At 36.6% G+C, this 20,188-nt stretch overlaps 1 protein-coding gene across 1 annotated transcript in view; it reads right to left on the bottom strand.

The window, feature by feature from the left end:
- The window catches only part of DCN (decorin), a 40,209-nt gene that overhangs the window by 2,142 nt on the left and 17,879 nt on the right, over positions 1 to 20,188 (bottom strand). Inside the window, exons 3-7 of the mRNA XM_052774596.1 lie at positions 16,624 to 16,736; positions 6,415 to 6,628; positions 6,113 to 6,226; positions 4,807 to 4,900; positions 104 to 242 (exon numbers count right to left, since the gene is read on the bottom strand). Coding sequence (XP_052630556.1) covers positions 104 to 242; positions 4,807 to 4,900; positions 6,113 to 6,226; positions 6,415 to 6,628; positions 16,624 to 16,736 — 674 coding nt within the window. The remainder of the gene's footprint in view (positions 1 to 103; positions 243 to 4,806; positions 4,901 to 6,112; positions 6,227 to 6,414; positions 6,629 to 16,623; positions 16,737 to 20,188) is intronic.

The following is a 20,188-nucleotide window of genomic DNA, read 5'->3' as shown; positions in this document are numbered from 1 at the left end:
AATGCAGCTGATGTGAAATGCATATTGCATCTCTTTGCAATATGCGCAAATACTACTGGAATCTTTCAACTATTGCTCTCTGAGGCAGTATGATAAACTTTACCTGGATATATTTGTGTTCACCCAGCCCACCAGGTACTCTGACAAGTTCATTGTTGTTCAAATGGAGCTCTCTCAGGTGAGGTACATTGTTAAGAGAGCCATTTTCAACTGAAGAAATACTGTTGAAGCTGAGACCCAATCTGAAAAAAAAACAAATTAAAAAATATGTTAAACTTGCCCACATAACCATCTTTCTTGGGTTAATTACTTCTCCACACTAGTGTTGTAGAACAGACCGGTCTAATTTTCAGAATTATGCATGAGGTGCAGAGTCACCATGGAGAACTAGTTTAGATAAACATATTTAAATAACTTTGACATCTGATGTGAACTATCATAATTATCATGATATCATTCAACTTGTGCCTATCGTACTGCATACTTTCATGAACTATATGACTAATCCCACTGTAAATATGTACTGTGTATCGCCATAGGCACCAGTCTTTCTTTAAAAGCTGATTAAGTTTCTTACATGACTGTAGGAGCACTGGCTGTAACTTTCTTTGTCAAACTACATAACCCAAGGTGACCAGAACTGTTAAGTTTAAATCTTCACCACATCCTCCTAAGATACTTATGTAGTTAGAGCTGTGTTACAGACTGGAAACGGGAGCTGAGTCATACATAATGATCTGCTAAGCAGGACACAGAAATGGGACGTACGCATTTCTCCTAGGTTCCTGTGCAGAGCTTTCATCACAAAATCATCCTTCCTGCTTTATACATCCACATTCTGCGTTTACTAGCTCAACCTATGTCCAATTTGGAAAATCTGGTCCTAGCTGTGTATTTCTGTGTTAATGCTATTTTGGTTTGCAATTACCAAACCACAGAATTTTTTCAAGAGACTCTCATAGGTTACAATGCTCTGTGTTGCAGTGAGGAATTCAGTGGTAATTCTGCAGGAGTTATCATCATCAGGAGTGTTGTCCTTTGAGAAAATTATTTGTATAAAGGCTAAACCTACTTCATCTAGTTTGCCTTATATTTTTTCTTTAAGCAATCTTTTTTAATTTTGAGGGAAAAATGCTCTGAGGTTTATTAATAACTGAATCAATTAAAGAATTTAATATAGGTGTCCTGGTTTCAGCTGGGATAGAGTTAATTGTCTTCCATTTGCTATGGATGAGTACTTTTAAAGAAAGTCTTATTCACAGTAATCTACTACCTGTAATTCTCTGTAGTTTATGCCAACTTCAAAAGTAAGAATCTGGACCTAGCATAAAATCACAGAACTAAAAATTCTTGTTTGATCTTTATAGCAGAGATGTTTCCAGAAATAATGCTGTTCAAGAATAGAAGCACATTTTATACTTCTCCTTTTAATAATAAACAAAGATGTTGCTAACCGGTGTTATATATAATACAAATAGTCATATCATAGTTATTTAAACATTGCAATGTTGTCAAACTATTAAATGACAAAGGAGAGGTTAATGAGATCTCCCACTGACATCAACAGGGATTTATTTCACTCAGAAATCAGTTCACAGTATCCCATATCTTTGCCAGAATTTGATCAGGAAGAATTTTCATTCAAAAGGTATTAGAACAAAATTCCTTTTGAGCAGAGTACATTAAGATTTAGCAAAGTGTGGGGGATTTGATACTACAGAGCAATTTGGTCTGAAGTTCTACAGAATGTCTTCAAAGGACTTCAGTGATGGGTGCTCATAGTGAATGTCTTTAAAAGGATTGGGGAAAAAAAACCCAAAACCTTTTGGCAGAAGGCTATAAATTCTTGGTTGACACATATCTAAATATATGCTTGCTACATATGCAGGTCTACAATTTGATGTGTCAAACCTGGGGAGACTAGCATGAAAAAGAGCAGGTCTGGCTTTCATATTGGTCTGTTGAAGTAAAAGTAACCCCTTTACACACCATAGGGATGGACAAGATCCAACTCTGCATTAGCTCATGCGGGGAGAGTCTTTCAGGGAAAGAGTGAAATTGGAGGAGTCTGTAGAAAAGTGGATCTAACTCCCACAAGCAGTGAAATTATATGTAATTACATCTCATCTAAATGTGTTACTAACAAACTCTCAGTAACTCGGGGCTATGTTTACAAATGAAGTAAGTCAATATTAGTGTGTAAAATACAGGGTGATTAAGAACGTTAGGAAGGAATATGGTCTTCATCTCTCTTTTTCCCATGGGAAAAAAAAAAAGGGAAGAAGTTGAAAAATCACTTGCTTAATATATTGCCATATTACTTCCTTTTATATTAGCGAATAGGTAACATTTTTCCATCATTTTAGCTGATCTAGTCACAGTGTTCTAAATCATTGAAGAGCATCATCAAAAACATATCTAAAAATTGAAGAAATTCTCAAATATTTTTTCACCTTCTTTTGTCTCCAACTTCCCTGCTGGCCCATTTCCACTTTGTTTTTAACAAACTTCATGCTGCTCAACATCATTGTTATTCTGGGCTTGATGCAACTTCCACTGTATGGAGCTAGATCTTTTCAGTAAACTTTAATGGGATATAGACATTAGTAACATCAGTTGTGTAATGCATATATCCTCCTGTGGAACTCATTCCTGCACATAACCAGCAAAGTCTTTGTTCGGTTTACATTCATGAGATTATTTTTTTTCCACTTTTTTTTCCCCACTGCAGCACTATATGAAGACTTTTGAAAGACTTAAGAGTAATTTTACAGGGAAAACAAACAAACAAAAAGGACAAATATTGGCGGTCAGCTAGAACTCAAGAATTCAAAAGAGAATGAGCAGTAGATGTACACTGAGCTCTTGCGTGGAACATTTTACAATTCAAAACACCTTAACACAGTCAGAAAAATAACCTGTTTCTCAAAGTCTAACTGCGCTTTAGAACAGCTGTTGGGCTGTTGAGCATGAGTTGACACGATCCAGGAGGACAGTGGTCTGACCCCGTACGGATGTTCCTGAAGACTTAGATGTGTAAATAAAAGCTGGTTTGGGGTAGCTTGTTTCTGTGACATAAGGGGCACGCTGCTCCTTAGGTTTATGCCATATGCTGCCCTGGAGCTCTCCCATCGCTCCCTCCTTTCTTCATCAGTCTGCTCTGTTATGTCCAATGCGCTCCTTTTTCACCAATCTGTATTCTGCCTTACTTTTCAACTTTACAAAAGAGGATTTCTGACTATGCTTATGTTGCCTGCTTAAGCACAAGCCAGAGAGCAGTTTAAAACTTGGTGCCTACTCTGAGCAGCTCCACATTTCCACACCACCGTCAACAGAGTATCTTGTTTCTCCGTACAGTACAGCCACAACAGAAGCAGCCCAAGGTTAGATATTTTTAGCAGTTGACCAGCACTTGCTGCATAAAACTTTATGTCTTAAGAAGGACTTCCAACAACATTGTCCATGTGATGTTGACTGTAGTGTTTTCTGAGTGTGAATGTGAAAAAGCAGAAAAACTCTGTCATCTGCAGGACAGCTCGCCCACCTCCCGCTATCCCTCCTCCAGTAAATTACTTTCTACCTGAGTAGTTATGACCTTGTTTTGGTTTTGGAAGTTTTCTTTATCTTTTCTCTGGAGGATGTTATATTTTATACTAAGCCTCTATCATAAACAGTAACAGCTTCATAGTCCCTTAACCCATAATTATGGTATTTTTATTTTTTTATTAAAATCCAGGAGCAGACTCTTTTTACGCAGGGATGAATATGTGATCAAATATGAACATCAAACATGAGCTGAAATGTCTTATTTTACAAGCTCTAGAAAGCTGTCCTAAGCTTTATCACTTGGAATTGTCAGATTCAAAATATGTGTTAAGTTACTACATACTTCATTGCACTAAATTGCTGTCCAAGCTACTATAAACAGCAGTAAACTTAACTCCTGTTGCTCAGTAATCTTTCTTTGATTTCTGTTTTCTGCCTTCATTATGACAAGAAGAATTATTAAGATGAAGATCCAGGAATTAGATCAGTAATCTGATTAACAGTCTTTCAGATCAATTACACTTCTATTTTCATACAAAAGTTTTAAAGTATCATAGCATTAAAATACCTTGTAGTAAAGGCCCATTTTACTGTTTTAGCATGTTATCTAATGTGAACTAATTCACAAATAATTCTGTATGTCTATAACTCTTCTTTGGGAATTCTCCTTACATTTTCCTACAGTTAGAGAAACTTATTCAACAACATATTCACAGATTAGCAAGGTACAATCAGTCTGAAAAAATGACACTTTTTGGTTTATATTGTATGATTATTTTTTTGTCATGTTCTTGAACTCATTGCAGACTTGCCTTTCTTGAGAAACAAAAGAAACATTGGGGCAGGGAGTTTTGGTTCCCATATGCTTTTTTCCTCAGTTTCCAGGGCAAATTGCACGAGCAAGGCAGTGCCCAAGAAAACTGCATAAACTGAAGATCAAAATACAATGAAAGAAGCATGACATAAATAAAAAATCTAATTGCTCTTTTTATCTTTTTTTTTTTTTTTAAATCAAAGAAACATTTGTCCTGCGCATACATCACTCATAATTGGAAACAGCTGGAAAGTGTTGTTAGAAAAAAAAAAGTGTTTTGTTCCCTTAAGTCAGTACACAAGTCCTTAGAAGCTTTTCCTGCTAAGTTACGTACTTCTTCAATGGTGATAACATTCATGAAGCCCAGAATGATGTTTTCTAATTGTGTGTGTGGTGGTTAGAATTTCAACTAGTATTTTATGTGAAAAGAAGAAATTAATTCTTACTTTGCCAAGTTGGTGAGTCCAGACAGACCGTCAGCATCAATTTTGCTGATTTTGTTACCATCAAGGTGAAGCTCCGTAAGGGATGGGGGAAGGCCTGAAAGAAAGACCACCATCAAATTACTTTTGATAAAACTGGATTATTACCTTTTTTTAAAGGATTTGTGTTATACTGAGGCTCTTTTACAATAACAAAAAGATTTTTACTAGACATGGCCAAGAACAATTCACTGAATGAAACAAGGAACTTTCACAATCAGGGAAAGTGAAAACAGCTAGTAACAATTTATTTGACATGAAATAAGACCAAGCTCCTAAGGTCATCATAGAACAGTTAATTCTTAAAAAACAATTAAATGAAGTTCTTCTCAGATATGAATTCTAGCCTTCATGATTATGTGAATGGGACATATAAAATAATGTAAGAGAAAAAGTCTTCATTTTAGCCAGACTATCCACATGCATAAATCTACAAACATTTGACACCTAGATATTTAACAAACAACAGCAGCAGAAAATAAGATTATAAAGATCAGGTAAAATAATTTTAATGTTATTTTAGGTAAGGCACATACTAAAATTCTGCTTAGCAGGAAAAAAAAATTGGAACCAAATATTTTAACTATCTGAGGTCCCTCAAAGGGACATCCAAAACAGGAAATGTGGGAAGAAAGAAATAACAACTAGTATTAACTTTCAAAAAGTTTTCAGCTATTTCAAAACAGTCTGCTGGCTGATGTATGAATAAATTGAATATAATTTCCTTTGGATTGGAACCATTCTGTTTTGGTTTGTTTTGTTGTTGGTTTTTTTTTTTTAATAGGTTATATTGAAGTTGTTGTTATTTTGTAGCAATTTGCAATGAAGTACTTTTAAAAACAGCAAATGTTTCTGTTTTGTATAGGAATAGTATTTTTGGCTTCAAACCCACAGACTTGTGGAAGGCTGATTTTATGCTTGTAGAACTTCAGTTCATTCTACATGAGTTTACATCTGTGTAATGTTGATCAGGCTCACCAACCAGGGTTGGAGGGTGAAAACATTCCTCCACTTTCAGCTATGAGACAAGAAAAGCAAAGTAACATAAAATGCCTTACTTTTGACACTGCACCTCTTGTGGAGCTTCTCATAATAGAAAAACAAAAGTTTCTAAACCAGTAAAAGTCAACTGACCAAAAAATGAAGTAGTCACCTAACGGATACTCTCAGGACTGACTCAAAAGGCTTCCATAATCATTTCTTTCCAGCTGACTGGAAGTCACTATATTATACCTGTACAAATCTCTGAAATACTAATTGAATTTCTTACCTTTTGGGATGCTAGTAATGTTGGTGTCTGCGATACGGATGTAGGAGAGCCTCTTCATCCCCTGAAAAGCCCCGTTTTCAATGCCTGAACTCTTGATTGGATTGGTGCCTAGTTCTGCCAACAAAACATGGTCGTGAGCTGTGCTGCAGTGTAGGTACCTATATCCTTCAGGTCAAAGCTAATTTGGAGGAACAATTTATTGGAGCATTTCTTGGCTTTCTACATAAAATCACTGATTGAACTAAAAACAACATCTTGAAAAAACACTGAGTTGATTTTGTTATAATTTCTCATGCTCGTACCTAAGACAATCACTTGATTCAGTCCGTTAAAGACAGCTTTCCTCAACTTGGAGATCTCATTCTCATGAGCCCGTATCTCCTGAAGTGACTTCGGCATGTTTTCTGGGAGTTCCTTCAGGTTGTTCTTGGACAGGTAAAGTCTTTCCAGTTTCTTCAGAGGACCAAAAGCTAGCGGGCTTATTTTGCTGATTTTGTTGTTAACAAGGATCAATGCCTGTGGGGTAATAATGAAGGAGATCTCAAATGATCACTAGGGAAATTATTTTAGGAATGAAACATTTAAAAATGATTTTTTTTCTAGTGTCTTTTGACGGCCAATCTAGTGAGCTGAAGAAAATGCAATGCACTACTAAAACAAATTGATTAAGAACTTCTGAAACAGGAAGAGATAAGCAAGGCCTACATAACAAATACAAGTGTTATTTCATTGTTGAGGCATATGCAGCTTCTGTTAACATCCATAGTTTATACCCAAGGATAAGTACGACCCTTCCATTTGAAAGCTGTGAAGAATAAGACATTCACATAAAACTAACATTAACAGTTTTATTTGCTTTTTCTAATTTTGTTTATGCTGAGGATACTTTTATACCTTACCCATCATCACACAGCCACCCTAACCAGTTTTTCCTGAGCAGCAAATTCTGTGACTCAATGCAGTGAAAGCACAACCCAGCTTAATAAAAATATGCACGTCATTACCTCTTTCCTGTTAGTCTTACAGACTGCACTTATTAGATTTCTGTCTGAGAATAACCTCATTTTTGCAGAAATATAAGCTATTTTTTTACTGAGCATAACTTGGTATGGAAGGGGAGCAATGTGAAGCATCATACTCTAAGTCTTGCAGTTCGGGATCATGGACCATATTCATTCTGCCGGCCATGTAGGTGCCTAATCCAGTTCTCACAACAATTGTGATATCTAGGCTCAGGGTGACTCTAAGCAAATTAGCTCTCTGTACAGTCAGGGGAGAAAGGTCTCCATGAAAGCTCTGTTACCTGTAATAAGTGGTCTCCGTATGCCTCTGAAATTTTACATGACTGCTAACTCTTGTATTGATTAACCAACCGTGACATAAAAAAGGAGAAGAAAGTCCCATTACTGTCAGAACAGTAATGCAGCTAATGGAAAGGATTTCAGATAAGATAAATATCAGAATGAATCTTATCATTCCATCTGTTTGCTGTCTAGTTATCAGACTTACAGTGCTGTATATTTGTGCAGTGAATTAGGTAGAATGGGCTGTATAAATATAGATATAATGTCTACTTATATATATTACTAGAGAATAGCTATAGAGCATCTTTGTTCACTGACTCCATTATGTTATTTTCAGAAACAAAAGACAACAGCTGCTACTAAACCACGAATTTTTATATTGCATATACTATAGTTAACATTCAGTGCATTTTAATACACTTTTACTATTTCCAGAATTATACATTAGTCTGTTTCTTGGAGGAAAATTAGGCATTCAACTCTTTCCACAATCAGTGAAGTATTAAAACTGTGCCAAGAAGTACATCAGCATCTGTGACAGCACCTCTCCATCATGAAAACTGAAAGAGAGGTGAGAAGATAGTTTAAAATGGTATTTGATGTGTGTTTTTTCCCTAATGGATGCTTCTTGCAGATCATCCTGAGCAAAGTAAGCAGTGTGTTCTGTACATGGTTTCACTGAGTACACGTAAAGCTGAGCATATCTGGTTTTAATTTTGTATGCTAGCTAGCAAGAACACGTTTGCAAGAGGAGGCAGAAAAGGTCACTCACAGTTCAGCAGAGTATTTCCCTAACAATAAGCCTCTCCCAAAATAAATATATTGGTCAGTGGAACCCATGGCCCCAACCCTCTTTTATTTGAGCCTGAGCTATAAGAACTGCCATGAGAACACATGGGGTACATACGGGTGTAGTTTCCTGAGTCACCATTGCCAGAATTGTGTTACAGATGTAGATTTTGCCCATAGTGTAATACAGCTACCTGCACAATATTAGGACATGGGAAACAATCCAGTTATTACGAGGGGTACAGCTTGAATTATGCAGATGAGTCTCCTTCATTGTTTTTATCATAGTTACTTTTTTTTTTTCTTAATTTTACCATGGATTTCTTTTGCATAGAACTCTAAGTCAACATTCAATGAGTTTAGACTCATTTTATCAGCACTTGAAATTTTTACCCTGCATCCTGCTTTGTACTGCTTGGTCATTTATTTCAGCTGAAAGTCTGCCTTATCTTTTCTTCTTTTTTTTATTTGATTTGTTTTACCTTTGTTGTCTTTTAGATAAAAAATATTTGGGCTATGATTATCACAGCTGATGATCTAATGTGAAATATTTCTTGCTGGAAATAGATACGTATACATTCAGCTAGGCACTGCAGTGTAAATATTCTCTGAGTAGTTGATGTTAAGATTGTTACAGCCCTTCAGAGCAGAACTGAGAGTCCTGACCAAAACCAGAAATTACCTAGGTATCTAGGATTAATCTGTTCTGCTTTGCCAATGCTTTCTCCTGAATATGATGATGTTACCTTGGGGAAACAAACAGAATTGTTGTTTTACTCAAACATTCAGTAAATCTCTCACTTAGAAATGATGGTATCTATCAAAGGTATGTTTAAAAATACTGATTTCACAGTGGGAACATATGTATGGTGGTATAAGGTGGGAAGGTATCACAAACCTGTAGTTTTCAACTTTTTGTACCAGAATATCATTTCCCACTTACACCCTGCTCTGCAAGTCCCCGCTCCTGGTATTTTAAACCTGCATTATTTTTCCACACTGTTGTGCAGCTGTAAAGAAGAAAAAAATAAACCCACACATCAGAATTTGCAAAAGAAGTTTTACTGTCTCCCAGAGCAACAGCAAATGATGAGGATAACACACCAGCATAGCACCTGGCAAGCCATACCCCTGGGTTCCTTTCCCACTTCACAATAACTCTATTATATGCAAGACTTAAAGAACTAAGTTATTAGCCTTGGAGCAATGCTGTTTACTTTCCTCAGAATGTGCCCTGTATGGTTTGCATGTAACAAAAGTTAAACCAAACCAAAATAAAACAAAATGAAAAACTCAGGGGAATTTAGAGGTCAGTGAAAACAGGAACTAGAGGAGAAAAACCTAGGGAAAACATCTGCAGGCAGTGCTATTGAGGAAGGGATGTTAGGCAAAAACATGCCACATGGACTAGCTATCCTGAATAAAGCCCAGATGGCATGACAGGGCATTCTATTCATCTTGTTAAAGGACATATAAAAAGTTTGTACAGGGCAAGAAATACTTGGAGGGAAAAATAAAGGTCAACCTGAAAGTGCTGAAAGTGCTGGAGACCTTGGCCACAGATAGCACTTGCGATGCTGCTAGTATGAAATGAATAGGCAGAAATCTCAATGCCTAGAACAGAGCCACAGGAATTGATACTTTTACTCAAAAATGCACCTTCTTCCACACCTCCATTTTTAGTGGAAGGAAAAAGATATTTTAAATAATTGTACTTCCCCCCCTACTCCCCCCCCCCCCCCCAAAAAAAAATAAAGAAAAGAGTTGAAGCACATCACCGATTCACAATACAAAAGGCTGAGGACACGAATGTACAGCTTTCAGCATGACCTGGTATGGGTGCAAAGATATTTAGCCATAGGTAAGAAAAGAGGCAAGAAAGAAAGAGAAAACAAAGAGGCACAAATACATCAAGTATTACAGACGTCACTTAGTCAGGCTTAGAGGGTTCATAGCAATTTCCTGTGGAGAAGAGAAAAATTAGCTTCCATCCTCATTTTCCTGAGGTAAAGACTTTTTCCTTTGTCATATACAGCATGCGAGCTTTGCACAGTAAATATTGACTCTGTCATAATATCATGCTGTGGTAATACCTACAGACAACCTTATCATGACCAGCAGTTTAAGTGGTGTTCAGAGAGGAAAAAAAAAATCCAAGCTTTGCTCCAAAGATGGCTTACTTTTTTACTGAAACACCTCTGGTATTAGTGTAGTCAGGAAAAAAAAAAAAAAATCACTGTATGACAGGAATAGATGCTGGCTCCATTGAGGTCAGTGGGAGTCTGGCCATTTAGCTCCCTCTGGCCTGGTTTCTACTTCAAATATTTATTCCCAAAACAAAAAGGAGGATTCACAATTCAGGAAAATTTTGGAACACTTGTTGGCAGGCTTTTGTTAAAATACACCTTACAAACTGCAGACAGAGCATGTGGCAATCATGTAGAAACTAGCATGGGTTGTTCTTCTTGGAGTTAACCAAAACTTACAATTTTTGTCCTGTCTGGGGGTGCGGAGCAGGAGATTGTATTTTTTGGTGTAATTTCATTATGTGAGAATCTCAGGGGATTGTTCTGAGGGGTTTTCATCCCTACTTCTGTTCTTCTTAGTTTAGAATAGTTTGAAGCAAGAACCTTGCCAAAATCAGAAGTGAACTGTAAAATGATCAGCAAATTGTTATCAGCCGTAATAAGTGGTGATACATCTGTTTTGCCAGCTGGGGATGGTACTCTTACCTAACATCAAATCTTTAATGATGCATGCGTCCTTCAGGGTTTAAACTGAAAAGTCAATCCGCTGACCCGATGGAATTTCTTTAATTTCCTGGGTTATGTATTACATTATTACCTGCTTTTTATTACAGTTCTGCTAGGAACAGTAATGCCTTAAGAATTGTAAGCTCAGGAGTCAGGCATCCAAATAAAAATAATAAAAAATTTTGTCCTTTTTGTTTGCCTTATGTTTTCAGTTGTTAAGTCATACTCATAACCTGGACATATAGTCAAACTTTTCTGCAAAATTATTAGGAGTGGATGTACACTTAGGAAAAAAAAAACCAAACAACAAAGAACACAAAAAATATAAAACAGAACTTGACTTTCTTCTCTAATTGTGTTATACCAGGAGATAGAATTCTACAAAAGAAGTATTCATGTTAAAATTCATTTAAAAAATCATAAACATTGGTAACTTGAAGGAACTAAGAGCCCCTGAATCCAAGGAGGTCTCTGAACAGAATTCCAGATGTTATGTCTCCTGAAGGGCCCATGATCAGCAGTTAAAGCAGGAAAAGGATAAAGGTATAAAAAAACCATGATGGTGCAATTATTCTTTATTTGTTGTTACTTAAATTCTTTGGTGGGATTTGGTAGTAACCCTGCCAAACCTAGGATCAAGTGGACATAGCTCAGAAAGGCAAGGAAAAAGGGATGACATAGAAACAATAAGGAAGAGATGAATGAACTGTGAGGGAAAGAGATGGCAAGGCATTGAAACAACAGCCTGTCAATACAAACGAAAGGCGACCGTGGAAAGCAGTTTGATCATATCCACAGTACCTTGCTGAATAATCTCACAAAGCCAAGGAGCCTGCTGCAGATCTAGTTTTGCGGTGTTTGAGCTCTCCCTGATAAGTCTTGTGTAACATGACTTGCACAGATGACCAGGGAGCAGCTGGCTCTACATTTTCCTGCTCCAACAAAAAATAATCCTAATGCTCTGGAGGTCTAGAGAATCTTTCAACCCTGTCCTTGTCTACTGAGGCAAGCATTTTGGTCATTCATTTTATCACAATTTACTTGCTTCTTTTATTGTTGTATTCTATAGAATTTCCTTTTTTCATTAGCTTAGTATGCTGACTCTCTCCAGAATTTTAAGGACCTCAAAGTATTTTCTTCTGTTGTTTTCCTCACGTGAAAAGATCTTTACCCTCTTCACATTAAAAATGTTTTGCATGCATGTGGTGTGTTACACACTTGTTTCAGTCGCAAATTTCATTGTGTGTTAAGCACAATGCAAAGGAGAGTCTGAGGAAATGACAACTCTCTAAGGGAGTGTTGCATTTCAGAAAGATTATCTTCTTTTTTTTTTTTCTCAGAATATTTGTTAGAAACCTACAGCTGCACCAAGTGGGGAAAAAAAAAATGAAAACAGTTATCTCTCAATCCTGTTAAGAATGTCTGCCATTGGTGGTAGTGGGAATTGGGTTCAGAGGTAGAAACTGGACAGAGATACCTGTCTTTGGCTTTTTACAGCATGCTGGTGGTTACTGATTCTTCATTCTGTGATATTCAGAGCATTATGTTTACTTAACTTCCCTTTTAATTATGCCTGGGAAAAGGGAACTGAAGCTGTAATGAGTCATCTGACAATTGTGTTCTTTCATTAATATTTTTTTGATCTGTTGGGAGCTTTTCTGTATCCCTGGAAGATGTTCTTAGACTTTTCTTCACTTAATCTGGGCTCTCGTCCCTCCATAGAGAGCCTTCTTTTGATAAAAAAAAGAGTGCATGAAACTTTTCTAATGCAATACATTATTTTTCCACTTGATATTACTACAAAGGGTTTTTCAGTTTATTTGCCCATATATTTAGTGTTGATAATCCCTTAGTGTGGATATGGTCATAACCTTAAGTCCCAAGTTTAAATCTTTTATCTCTTTTGTGCAGGTCTTTTCTTTCGGTATAAATACAACTGGTTTTAGCACTGTTGTAGGCACAACCATGGCTTTGCATAGTTCTGCCAGCTTAGATTAAGCAATGTTCCATTTGATTTCAGGCCAATAGCGCATTCGTCTTCTTTTGCTGTACTAACACCGTGCCACTGAAAAATTCCTGTTGGAAAAGCATGCCGTCACTATTCTGTTGTTTGTGCTGTTCTTATAGTGATCTAATACACAGTAGTTTCTTTTACCTCTTTTTCCAAGTGCCAGGTGTTATGCTGGTTTGCTTTGGCTTTGCCACACAGCATGCAACTCCATGTGCTGTTTTTGTAGACTCCTCCTTCACTCTGCATGAGAGCTTACTCATGTAGTATTTTGGATTCTTTATTGTGTCCATGGGGTCAAAGTACTGTACTCTATCCAGAAGTGTCAGTCTGCCTGGAAAATTCTGACAGTTTCATAGAAGATTTTTTTCCTGGCTTTTCCAGGAGAGTGTCTCTGATTGTTTTGCCACAGGTCTAAGTCATAAGCAAGTTTTTTTACATAATATCAGACGGTTTTCTGAAACTGCAAAACTCGGTCATTGGCCCTAAAAAAAGACTGTCTTCAATTTTTTCCCTATTCTCCCAAGTCCTCTGGTAAAAAATAGATCTTATCTTTCGTTTTTAAATAGTGTGAAGTCTCACTGAGTTTTTATAGTACAACAGTAATACTTTAGCCATTTTTTCCTGGATAAATTTAAAACTATAAAAATATCAAGTGCACCAAAACTGTTGACTCTGGTGTTTTCTGGAAGGCAGCTTTTATTTGCAGATAAATGTTCCCTTAGCTGCATCCTTTTCTAATTGCTTGCCATATTTCCACAGCTGCAAAGTTTAACTGCTCTTTTACCTACTCAGGAAAATTTTCTGATACAAAGGATATTTTTGTAGGTACTAATTTCTCTTTCATTTATATTTCCGTGTACTGTGCACTCAGAGCATAAGCAGTTACATTTGTGCTGAAAGAGAAGCCACAGGCAGGTTATAGGTAGATCCTTTCTTTTCTCCTTACTTCATCTGGTTTTTAGTACAAGTCGAACTTTAGGTTCAACCAGGCTTGTTCATGAAAATCTCTTCTAAAACTTTTACACTTATGGTTAGTGATGTCTATAGGAATTAGGAAAGAATTTTAAAAGAATATTCAAAAGGAATAAACTGAATATACTGTTCATTTTTTTCAAGATCTATTACAACTGGGATTTGAGGAATTGTTCCTGTAAGTGATCATTTCATGCAAGAGGTTAACTACAGTTGCTGATCATTTTAGATTTTGGAACAATAATACTGATAATTTATGTAAATCTTCCTGCTTTAGTAGAGTATAAGAAGGTTTAGTAAAGTCTAAGAAGTCTAGAAACTTTTGAACATCACACTGTCAAGTGTAACGCTAACACAAGCCATGTTTATCAGGGAATATGATACAAAAGCGTATACAAGATATATATATATATGTATGTCTCGCACGCACACATATCTCCTTAAAACAAAAGTGACAATGGAGCTCTGTCAACAACGAAGTTTTTGAGTTATCTAAAAACAATATTTCCCTTTCACTATGACTCTGAAGAGTATTTAATTGCAAGGTGGGGAATGGGAATCATTCCCATATATTACACAAGAAGAAGAATGATGCCTGCTGAGAGTAAAGATGGTGCCTAGTTACATAAATGTATTGCATGGCTAAATATTATTTTGGGGAGGAGATGAGAAGATCTTTTTTTGTTCTTGAGTAAATCCAGGAAAACTGCATTGTTTTGAAGGTTATTTGTTAAAACTCATGATACTGTTGTCACTCTTCTGTATGATTTCCACTGGTCCCTAAGCATGTATTGGGTACTTCTGGGAGTAAGACAAAGAAATAATCTCTTCCCTGAAGAGTTACCTATTTAATCCACTATTAAATTATATCTGCTGTAATAAAAGAAAGAAAAAAAATCCATAGAGTTAAAGTCAATGAGATGACATAGTTCACAACAGCTTAACTCACAGCGGGATGTATAAGAGACCTGAGCTGAGCGCCAAGTAGGCAGAAGTCACTGGGGAGAGTGTTTTTCATCTGCAATACCATGCTCTGACTCATTTGATGCAGTGTCATGAAGAAGGATTGTGAAAAGATTGACTTCACTGACAAGACTTTTCTCTTTTGTAGCACCTTGCAGACGATCTTCACTGAAAACACAGGACTTCTCTCCAAGGTGGAAGAAAACCAAAACAAGTGGGCAGGAATTAGGGTGTCGAATCTGTTCAGTAGCCAAGCAGAGGAATTGAAAAAAAAATTCTGGGGCACAAGTCACTTCATTCTAAAACCAAGTCAGATGAAATGTAAGGTAGAAGTACCTACTTCTCTTTGTTGACTGTAGAGGTTATCTATGTAACTAGCTCAAGTATAGACACCTATACTAAAATTAGATGAGATGAACCTCATCATGATTTACTCATGCAGCTCCCTCCACTATGGACAGACTGGCATTGCACCTATTCCTACAAATTTTTAAAACCTTTTCTTCTTGATGGTGCATTAAAACAAAAATTTAAGAGGGAATTTGGACATAATTAAGGAGATAAATGTTTATAGGATTATTTTTTTTTTCCCAAGTTTGAGTGGCTGAATGCAGATTCAATGTTTGAAACAATGCTTGTTTGGGTGATGGCATTGGCATTATGAACAGATAAAAAGTGGGAGCTGGCTTCTTGGTTGTGAATGAAAACAATAGAACAGAAAGGGGCTGTGAAGAGCCAGGAAAGGAAAGCCAAGTAGTTTATATTGGTTCTAATCAAAAAGGATCAACTGGAACAATACAGAGAATAAATTGAGTTGGTGAAAGGCTAGAAAAAAAATCTTTTCAGAAATATGCTTGAGTTGGGCTATTACTTTGAAAGGCAGAGAAGTAATAGCCTTTTTCTGATCTGGAGAGAAAGAGATATTTCAACAAAATTGAGGCAAGACCGTGAGGTATGAATTTTAAGATGTTGATAAAAAGTATAGAAATAAGGGAGGAGGACCTCAGACAGAGAAACAAAAATCTGGAAACTGAGGAAGGTAGTTGTCTGATGGAAACTTGGAAAAGAAGAGGTGAACCAGAAGAAAAGGGCAGTCACAGAAACCAGGGAAGGAAAATATTTCAGCAAAGAGGAAAACAGACAGCAATGTTGGAAAAGACTGGCAGGTAAAGGAGGATGAAGGTGGAGTTTTGCTAGGAGAAGGTTATTGCAAAAACACAATTTCATTGTAGTGCAGGGGGCAGAAGATTGATTTGAAAAGGTTCTTGAACTAAAATTGGTACAGAAAAACTGCTGACAAACATGGTCTATACAAATCTCTGTGAGCTCAGAGGTGGGAAGGGAAGGAATACAGAAATAAGTGAGTGGGTTGGCAGGGTTGAGATAGGTCTACTTTTTAAATAGAAATAATCAAGTCACTGTGCCAAAGGGACTGAAAACATAAATAAATAAGTGAGAGAAGTTTTGGTGGCGATCAGGATACTGAATGGACAGGAGACAGGTATGAAGAGCTGAAAAGAGATGAGAAACTTCTGTGGTATGAGAAGAGTTTGCAGGAGAGGAATGGGAAAGGAAATAAATAGGCTGGGCTGGTGGAGGAAGATCATAGAGTATTTCATCAGTTTTCTCTAAAAACCTGAGTACCGGGCCAAAACCACATTTTCTCCACTTTTTTTTTTTTTTTTTTTTTGGCAAATGCTAGTTCATTTATACACTTACATGAAGATTCTTCAAGTTCTTGAAATCTCCTTCTTTAATTTCAGTGATTTTGTTGTTCTGTAAGTCCAGCAGAGTTGTGTCAGGAGGAAGGTCTTTTGGCACTTTTTCCAGACCTAGGGACAGTGAAAAGAATAAACAATTGACTTTGAAAGAAACTTCAAATAGGGGTCAGTACTTTTCTTAGCAGTATTTACCTTTCAGTAAACACCATTTCTAGAACTCATTTCCTGAAGAAGCTTATGAATACTTATCTGAAAGTATTTCTGTCTCCAGCCAGTCAAAGGGAGTTTTATTTTTCTATGTCAAATCAAAATTTATTTATTCACATTTCCATTATGCCCTTTTCTGGGTATATATCTGAGTTATAGCTCGAGCAAAGGATTGAGTTTGGGAAAATTATTTCTAACATGTTTAATCCCACTCAATTGTGTGAATAAGAATTGCTTTCAGAAAGAGGTATGGTATTTATTAATTTCACTGTATGTTAGCTTTTGTGGACAGAGAACATTTCCTGCTATTTAAAAGGTAGGCTTTTTTGAAAGTACGATAGTTAATTATAATCATTTCCAGAAAAAATACTGTTTGTTTGACAGTAACTGAATAACTTGCAGTAAAGTCCACCTTAAAAAAAATCCAATCCACCTCCCCCCTTTTCTTTCATCTGAAACTATGTCCAAGTTTTCTGGAGAACAAATCTCTTGGTTTCACTACAACTGCCAAAAGAACATCAGACAGTTTAAATTAAAGACTCTCTTTGGGACTATTTTCTGAATAGCTGATATGTAAGTCCGATGAAGTCATGGAAATGAAATTATTTAGTGTTAAATAACACTTGCTTTACCCAGCTTTCCTTTCATACTGTGACTTGGAATAGAGCAAATCTTTTATAGTCATTCTGATTTACCACAAAATTAAAATGTTCTTTCCTAACTAGTCTTTTTTTTTTTTTTTAACAGAATGTGAAATGCTAAATTAATGGTTGGTAGGCAAAAATTTATAGATACTAATGAAGTCTCTATATGGACATCTAACAGAAGTGGACTTCTCTGGATAGAACAGTCTTTCTACCACTAAAGTTTTTAACAAGTATTTCTAAAGCTGTATTTGAACTCTCCTGGGAAAGTTCTCTCAGCAAGTATCACCAGTGTCTCCCCAGTATGATGGCGGACTGCGTGATATTGTTCTCAGATGAAAGATATATACCTATACATTATCTTTTTAAACCTGTATATTTTAATTTCAAGCATGGCATTGCAAACACAGTGAGATATGCTTGCCCAGAGATAAGATATGCTTTGCCCACAAAGGCTGTGGAGTCTCCATCCTTGGAGGTATTCAAAAGTTGACTGGACACAGCCCTAAGCAACCTGATCTAGCTGAACTTGCTTTAGCAGGGGGTGGACTAGACAATCTCAAGAGGTGACCTCCAAACTCAGCAATTCTGTGATTCTGTGATGTTTAACATTCATCACAAACGTGTTTTCGCACCTAGAATGTAGGGTTCTCTGTCAAAATCCAATGTTAAGCAAAACACCTTCTCTTTCAATCCTTTTTAGAATATATATAGATATATGTATATGTAGAGTAAAAAAATGGTTGGCTCTTATTTGGAAGGATGAAAAGTATATGTTTGGTACAATATCTAATCCTTTTAACTAGTTACTACTATAAAACTTTACCATAAACTCTAGAGAGGCCACAGCGATGTGTACTGGAGCTTTTTACTACAATTAGCGATGCACTATGAATTCATTAGAGATTTGGCCATATTCTTAAACATATCTGCATGCAGATGAGGTCTCCAATTCATCTGTAGATGCCTGGTCTGAATCTTCCGGTGTTGAGCATCTCACAGATCCCACGGGTACCTGTTACTCCTGTTAGGTGCTTAGCAAATTCTGGAAACAAGATTGCTTTTTTAGTTATCTATATATGGGTGCAGGAGGCCTAAGCTTTTGAACTGTTTGCTTCTTTTAATCTCACTTTTGAATTGATAATATTAGTCTGTATAGACCATGTTCTGTTGTCCTACCATTATAAAAGTTTGGTTTCTGAATTTAAAACACATCTTAGCCACTCTTTCAAATTTATTTTCCCACCCATAAGTTCTCTAACATTAGCTAAAAAATTATTAAAATATTTGGATGTGATATTTATTAAAACTGAGTACAATATAGATTAACCTGGCTGAATTTTAATCACATCAGCATCCAAACACTTTAAAAAGCACAATCATCCAGCCTGGGATGAATTAGTAAAAGCTTCTACCGTACATAACATGATAAGAGCCAAAGATCACATCTCATCCTGTTTACCTGACTGATATTCAGTGCCTGAATATATGATACAAATTAAGATTCTTCATATTACTAAAATAACCTTTCTTCATTTGGTCGTGGACTTCATTTTTACTGAAGGCAGTTGCAAAACCTTCATTACTTTCAGAAGTGCAAGACTAGAGTTCCAAATATATAAAAATGTGATACCATATAATTTGTATGTTGGTTGTCTTTGGACAGTTTCTGTCCTCAGCAGACAGGAATGATGTCAGCAACTAAAAATTCTTTCCCAAAAAGCACTACTTTTTCAAGACCATAACTTTGTTATAAGAAGTTCTTACAGTCTAGCAACTTCTATAGCATTTTTCACATATAAATATAAAAAAAGGTTTAATTACTTGTATTCAGAGTAATATTACTATGTTCTGGTTGTCAGTACATTTGTATTAGCAGAGTGGTATCTGTAAATAAGTGCTTATGGCAGAAACTCGGGCACATGAGAGCTATACAGCTGTCCTTTATGTGATGCCCTTAGAATATACTTTGTAGGAACACTTAGATTGCCACTGAAAGGATAATTTGCCAGAGACTAAACTTCAAACTAAATTTCCAACTGTACATATCAAGCTTGACATGTGAGCTTCTAAAAGCTCAAGTGCTATCCCTGAATAAGGTAGAACTGATAATTTCTCAGAGCAATGAGGTTAAACTTTAAATGTTTCATATTATAGCGATAAGACAGATTGAATAATCAGATATCCATTTGTGAAATATGATTTATAAAAGCTTCCTCTCTTGTACTAGAAACTAGAAGGATGTACAATACAGTAACAAATGTTAAACTTGTTTTATTACCTATTGTCGTGGTTTAACCCCAGCCAGCAACTAAACACCACGCAGCCGCTCACTCACTCCCCCCCCACCCAGTGGGATGGGGGAGAAAATTGGGAAAAGAAGCAAAACCCGTGGGTTGAGATAAGAACGGTTTAATAGAACAGAAAAGAAGAAACTAATAATGATAATGATAACACTAATAAAATGACAACAGCAATAATGAAAGGATTGGAATGTACAAATGATACGCAGTGCAATTGCTCACCACCCGCCGACCGACACCCAGCCAGTCCCCCGAGCGGCGAATCCCTGCCCCCCACTTCCCCGTTTCTATACTGGATGGGACGTCCCATGGTATGGAATACCCCGTTGGCCAGTTTGGGTCAGGTGCCCTGGCTGTGTCCTGTGCCAACTCCTTGTGCCCCTCCAGCTTTCTCACTGGCTGGGCATGA

The sequence above is a fragment of the Harpia harpyja genome, chromosome 23, assembly GCF_026419915.1.
Source record: "Harpia harpyja isolate bHarHar1 chromosome 23, bHarHar1 primary haplotype, whole genome shotgun sequence".
Classification (NCBI taxonomy): Eukaryota; Metazoa; Chordata; class Aves; order Accipitriformes; family Accipitridae; genus Harpia; species Harpia harpyja.
This window is presented reverse-complemented; position numbering and strand designations above follow the sequence as displayed.